The sequence below is a fragment of the Hipposideros armiger genome, unplaced genomic scaffold (assembly GCF_001890085.2).
Source record: "Hipposideros armiger isolate ML-2016 unplaced genomic scaffold, ASM189008v1 scaffold_1122, whole genome shotgun sequence".
In the NCBI taxonomy this organism is placed as follows: domain Eukaryota; kingdom Metazoa; phylum Chordata; class Mammalia; order Chiroptera; family Hipposideridae; genus Hipposideros; species Hipposideros armiger.
The window spans coordinates 541,138-548,152 of record NW_017732472.1 but is presented as its reverse complement, the minus strand read 5'-3'; the positions used below and the strand labels follow the sequence as shown (position 1 = coordinate 548,152).

Here is a 7,015-nt window from a genome sequence, read left to right as displayed (position 1 = left end):
GAAGCCGGCGCTGCAGAGGCCTGTTAATCAAACAGAACTCGAGTAGATGAAGCCAGACAGAAAGCATTTAACTCTCCCTTCATCCTGTTTCTCCACTAGGAATCTGATGCCTTTCCCACAAAGCCAAATGGCTTTGGGTTGAAATAATGATTTTGCTGTTTTTCTCTCTGTCCAACTTAAAAATCAAAATAGCGTTACAAGGTTCGGTGGTATCTTTCTTTGGGGCCAGCAGAGCTACCTTTGAGTGAGGATTTAGATAAAGGTAAAGAATACAAACTACCTCTCCTCATTAGTTAAAATTCAGTGATTAGAACTTTAATTATCTGGGCTCAGCCTGTTTGACGGTGGGGTACATGATGGAATAGCAAAGCCCAAAAACATGGCCCCTGGAGTGAGATAAAGCATCTGATGCTCTGCCTCACTGCAGTCCCTTTGGCCCCATGCCAATTGTCATGGTGATGGGCAGGCATGGAATGGAGAAAAGGCTAAAGATGATGGCATAGGTGTGGGGTATATAAACCCCTGTGAAAGTATCTCCCAGTTAGGCTTGATGCCTCTTACCTAGCTCCCTCCCATTACTAGTTATTCAGGGGTAACTGTTCTTCAAGAAAGCCCAGTTTTATTGTTAAATTATCATCCTACTGCACATATCTTATCCTAATACGAGTCAGAACAAAGGGGAGAAAATAATAATGCAGAATGACTAAGGTTAATTAACTTGGCTAGTAGAGTATTGTTTATACAGTGCTTGATAAATTATCTTGTGACGTTCAAAGGAGGTGATATATGTGGAGGTGAATAAATGAATAAAAGGAAAAAAAAACATGCCATTTGACTCTCACCCTCTTGACAAAACAGATCATAGACTATTTTTCTGTTTTTCCCTTACGGTCAATGAACAGGACCAACAATGTCAGGTAAGCCCTGGAGACGAACCTGGGAGCTAATTGCCTGGTAGCCTGATGAAAACACAAACCACTTCTTTGGTTCATTCAACTAAACATATCAGCCCTTCCATTTCCTGGTCGTGCAGTGATAGATTTTTTTTTTTTAAAGATTGAAAACTCCATTTATTCTTTTTGATTATAACAACTACAAGGTTCCACAGGTTAAACTCAAGAGAGACTGGATGCTTTGACCGAGTCAAAAGACCACCATGTATCTCCCTCTAGGATGCGTGTCATTAAAGTTGCCAACGCACAGAGAAATTTAACTTAAACTGTCACATTACCCACCGCTCTTCAAAGCTCATCAATCTCCCATTAGATTACCAGACTGTGTGACACTTTTATCACAATTACACTATAAGAAACATGGTGCAGTCACACTGTGGCCAAGTCAGGGGAGAGAGCCTCTCTTTGATGGACGATCACAGTTGATCGAGTTTGTCAGTTGCTTTATATGTTTTTATGCTTGTTTGATATTCCTGCCCACTGAGTAGAGGCTTTTAAGGGCGCATCTGTCAATGGACTCAATTTCACAATGCCATGTGCTTCTTTTACTTACCCCTGTCTTCTCATCAAAGATTTTGATTCCTCCAAAGGAGATGGTTAAAAAGATTTTCTGTTTGTGTTCTCCTTTGGAACGAGCACCAGCAACAACGCCCTGTTAAAAGGAAAGACATGGATTTTACTTTAGTGTTTTCATTTGAAAATTCCCTCTGGTCCCAGAGGCATGTCAGATACCATCAGCTGATACCACCTATCACGCACACTCCTTTCTCTTTGCTCCTTCCAGGCTTTTCTACCTGATGTGCTCGCCTCTTCTTGATGTTTTAGGGGAATACTTACCCTGGCTGTTCTAAGGCTATAGAAACAGATATATGAACACTGACTGATTCATTTGACTAACCAAGATTTATAGAATGCCTACACACTCAGCTCAGAATTTGAGATCCCAAGATAAACACAATATGGTCCTCTTATTAATATCTTTTCTGGGTTTTGTATTGGATGTGGTTTTCATATTTTAAATAAAGACAAGTCGTGGAATACATTCCTAAATGTGATTTTATTTTCATGCTTCTGGAAACAGTTTGCCCATGAATCAATTTAGAGATTAAACATAAAATAAAAACTACTGTCAGACTGCATGTCTCCATTTTTGTTTGGGAAAATATGATGATCATACTTTATGCCTATGGTTTGTAAGTTTTACCCACAGACACTTTGCATTTTCCCCTACCCCTTTCCCTATCATTCCTGTGCTTTCAAAAAAAGTACCTACCAAATGCTTTCTATTTATCAATACATCTGTTTCCCCCCTTTTCCAAACTTTTTATAAACTGAAGACATGTATGTGAGTCAATTTGAAGGTAAATGTCACAAAAGGTAGGGATGTTCCTCTGCTCACTGCTCTCTCTCTAGTGCCCAGGAAAGTCTCTGGAGGGCAGGAGGTACTCAGTAAGTTATTGGTACATGAATGTACTATCCAGAGTCCCCCAAAGTTGATATGATGCAAGTTAAAAGTAAAGACATTTACTTTATTATTATTATTATTATTATTATTATTATTATTATTATTTTAATTAGTTTCAGGTGTACAAAAAAATGTACTAGCTAGACATTTATACCCCTCACAAAGTGATAACCCCCTCCCCTAATCTACTACCCCTCTGACATCGTATATAGCTGTTACAGTTCCACTGACTCTATTCCCTATGCTGAACTCCACATCCTGTGACTATATATATATATATATATTAAATTATAGTTGACATTCAATATTATTCAGCTTCAGCTTCAGGTGTACAGTGCAGTGGTCAGGCACCTACACCATTCACGAAGTGGTCTTCCTAATAAGACAAGTGTCCATCTGATGCCCTACAAATCTTTACAACATTATTGATTCGATTCCCCAAACAGTCTTTCATATCCCCATGGCAATCTTGTGGTTACCAATTGAAGACACTTACTTTTTACACTAGCCTCTGTGGGGGCCAATTACAGGTAACCATGGGTTTCATACTAGGCTACAACTCAGAAGGTAAGGACATGTTAAGGGATTTTTACATTCAAGGGCTGCTGCTGACTCTGCATTAGGCGTTTCGAGGCTTCCAGCCCCTTCATCACCATTAGCTTCTGCAGAGGGTGAGAATAAGCCCAACTCTCAGCAGCCATGGTTCTGGGCTTTTAGGAGTAGTAAAGTCTAAAATCATTCTCATTTCCTGTTTCCAGGAGATAAACGATGTCTGTGCTATTCTTAGAATAGCTTGTGCCCAACATCAGTCTCTGAGAATGACTGGTGTTAGAGAGCAATACATACAACCAGAAGGCACAGCAAAGGGCGTTCCTTGTCTGGAGGTAGTTCGATTAGCCTCACTTTGGGTATTGGAAATACTCCACGGAATCAGAATCTCTGGTTTATACTCCTAGCTCTCCGTAATCTTGGACAAATTACTTACCTCTCAATTCTACTTCCTCGAGTGTATATAATTTTCTTACATGGTTGAGAGAATTAAATTTATTTAAAGTACCACGCACAACATCTGGTATGTTTAAGATTGCAATAAAAATTAACTTCTAGTATAAATGGATGATTGTCTCCTAAAGTTTGTGTTCCAGTTCCTGTTTGGGTACCTCCAAGTAGGAAATTCACTCCCTCTCGAGTTGTCCACTCATTCTTAAGTGTCTCTTACACATTCACAGACATTCAGAATGTTACAGCCAGAGAAAACCTTAAAGTTAATCAGTCCAGATTCCCTACCTGACAGATGAGAAAATGATGCCTGGAAAGTTGGGAGGACAGAGTTGGTAAAAAGGTACCAAGATGGCCCAGAGTTGGTAAAGAAGCTGAGACAACAACTCAGCTCTCCAGACTCTTGGTGCAGGGAGAGGTTATTAGTCCTTTATGTTGTGTCTTTCTAGCAGGCCTACATCTTGCTCCTGTACCTTACCCAGTGTTCTACTTTTAGTCTTTCTTGATGGCTACACATTTTCATAATAAGGTCCTTCCTGCAGTGACTGCCCTCTAAATTGTTAAAGAGAGTGACCCACCCCCAAAACTAAGTCCTCTGTCTCCATCTTACTCACAGGTCCCTGGATGCCTCAATGTGCTGCTTGCTTTCCCATGAATTCACTGAGAGATGACTTTAAGGACATAAGGGAAAGAACAAAGCACATCTTTTCGATCCCAGGGAAATACTATTTCTGTTCAGTGCCACCCTATTAGAGACCCTGCCTACGACCCCTCCACCTTCCACACCAAACTGCCTCTCGTTCTTTCTCCCTACGTCTCTTTTCTCATGGCGCTTCCCACCATCTGCCGTATGTATTCCTTTGTTGACTGTCTGCCTTTGCCCGCTAGAACAAAAGCTCAGTTGTTCATGGAACTTTGTTTTGTTCATTCCTTTGCACTGTGTCGAGAATGAAGCCCAGAATAAAGCAGGCACTCAAAAAAGGTGAAATGGGCTTCCCTCACTCAGGTAGTAGACAAGCCAGGCTTTGGACCTAGGGAAACTTGACTTTGAAATCTGTATTCTTGGCTGGATTTGGAGTAAAATAGCTTATACTGCCACCCCAATTCAGCCTCAACTTCAGCCTCAGGTACCCAGACATACACAAAGGAGAGAAGAAGATGATGCCCCATGATAAACATAAGGACGGGAAGGGCTGTGTAAAGGGGAGGGAAAGCCCCTCCTTTTGGTTTAATTTCTTTCTACTGGAGGACATGAGGGGACATGGGATAGGGATGCACCTTTGGTCAGGAAGAGTAGCCTTAACGACTCGGTCTCTATAGCGTCCTAACAGTCCCTAGCTCTTAGAATTTCTGCAACATCCTATAGCAATAATTCCTGGCACAGAGTAGTGCTGACTAGCTAATGGCCCCCTTTTCTTCCTGGTTCCACGTAGCTATCGAAGAACTCTCTGGTAGAATATGGCAGCGTAGAAAAAAGAATGAAAAGAGCCAATACGTGTGTTTCAGGAGCATTTCTGCTTGGGGCTGCTGGTGGTAGCTTCACATGACAAATGAAAGAGAGTAAGACTAGCCACATGGCAATATCTTTGGGGAAATAAAACTCCAATTTTATCAAGTATGTTTCTCCTGTGAGACCGGACTCTCTGAGTCAAGCTCTGAAAAATTGCACCAAGTCCAAGCACTCCTGGCACCAGACAGCGTGCCTCGGGGTCTCATTTTCCCGAAGACTATCCATTGCTGTTATGTAGACTGAATACAGGCCCAGGCGACAGCTCTGGTGGCAGAGTCAGAAGATGTGAATGTGGTACTTTTTGGGGCTCTGCCTAATATCGGCCCCCTGACCTAGCAAGTCGCTGTTGGAAACCTGTCAATGAGGGAGTCAATCATTTTCTTGGGAACTTACTATATGCTAGAAATTCTCTTATATGTCATATGATTTAGCCCATACCACAATCCTGGGAAGTAAGAATTATCTCTCTTATTTTACATATAAGGAAACATAGGTCAGAAGGTCAAGTGACCTCCCCAAACCTCAAGGAAGCTGTAAGACATAGAGGAAATATAAACATTGTCCTTTTGGATTTCAATGTTGGGGTTCCTTCTAATATAACACTCTGTAAGAGGTTTTGGGTGGAGCATAAATGAAAACAACAAAAAAAGACTACACAATATACTACAGATATGTCAAAAGTGTTCTGAGAATAGACAGGTGGATCCACCAGCTCCCAGACTCAGTCGGGAAGGAGAACTCTAAAATGAGAAGAATGGCGCTTCTGACCTCACAAGAATGTTGGGACATTTAAATGAACTATGCACATACTGCATGTAGCATGGTGTGTAGCATGCACGGACAGCTCAGTAACTAATAGTTACCATCATCACTAGTAATAATATCCGAATATTAAGCCATATCATGTGCGAGGCACTGTGTGAACTGGTATTCCTAAGGGAGTCACACATAGGCAGCATCTTGATGAAGGAATTTATACACAGAGGAGGGGTCAGGCATTAACAGGCTGCCCTGTCCAGCTCAAGGGTTGCTGAGAGAATCCTATGAGATGATGTACAGGAAAGGGCTGTGAGAAACCCCACCCAGCATGGTGCATTACACATGATGGGATGACTGCAATCTCCAGGGAACACATAAAGCAGGCATGAAAACACAACGGGCTTCAGGCAGGAATGGCTAAGAACCAAGAAAGCTATTCCAGAAGGCTCCATGAAGTAAACCTGGTCTCCAATCTCAGCCCTATGAGTTGCCAGCTGTACTATCTTTGGATAAAAACTCATCCTGAGTTTTACTTCTCCCAGTTAAAAAGAGGGATACAAATAGGTTCCCATGCTCTGCTTTGTGCCCAGAGACTGCGGAATGCATTCTCTGGTCCCCCGAGCTTCCGGCTTGGCTTCTGGTTGGCTTCCCAGACACAGGCCGGAGATGAGAGGATGGAAGGAGAGGGACATTAGGGTGTTTCATACCACCTCCTTCTGGTCCTTACTCTACATTCCCGGCAGTAGCTGTGTTTTAGCTTGATGAGGGGGGGGACTTGGTCCTTCATCCTCTCTCCCGGGGCTCCAGGAAATACATTTCTTCCTAGGTAGTAACTGCTTCCCACTGGGGCTAGTTTCTGGGTGACACACCAGCCCTTGTTTGTTACCCAAATCTTGCCTACTCTGTAAGTAATCCATTTGCTGAAGTGTCCTCCTCTGACCCAGCAGGGTGGGCTCTGTTTCCAGGGCCCTGACTGACATATTTAGAGCTCTGGAATTAGCCCTCCAGGCACTGTCTTTGGGAGCTCTCACCCCCTCCCACAACCTCAACCACCTCAGGTCTCAGAGTTGGCTACTTTGGAAGTCAATGATATGTGCCTGTTGAGTAGTGGTTTACTGGTAGGGGCTTCAGATCTAGTTGGAGATCCAAGATACATTAAATGCAGATCAAAACAGGATAGCATTAAGCTCTAAACTATGTCTCATCAAACACTGGGCTTCCGGAGATCTAGGTTTGAATTCTGGGCTTATTCCAGACTAAATGAAGGTCCTGGGGCAAATCCTTTAACTTCTATGAACCTCCAATTTCTTATTTACAGAGCAGGGAGGC

The 7,015-nt window shown here is 42.5% G+C and overlaps 1 protein-coding gene across 1 annotated transcript in view; it reads right to left on the bottom strand.

Moving 5' to 3' along the window:
* Positions 1-1,407: 1,407 nt before the first annotated feature.
* The window catches only part of LOC109376410 (disabled homolog 1-like), a 545,742-nt gene continuing 540,134 nt past the window's right edge, over positions 1,408-7,015 (bottom strand). The window contains exon 5 of the mRNA XM_019632327.1: positions 1,408-1,605. Coding sequence (XP_019487872.1) covers positions 1,408-1,605 — 198 coding nt within the window. The remainder of the gene's footprint in view (positions 1,606-7,015) is intronic.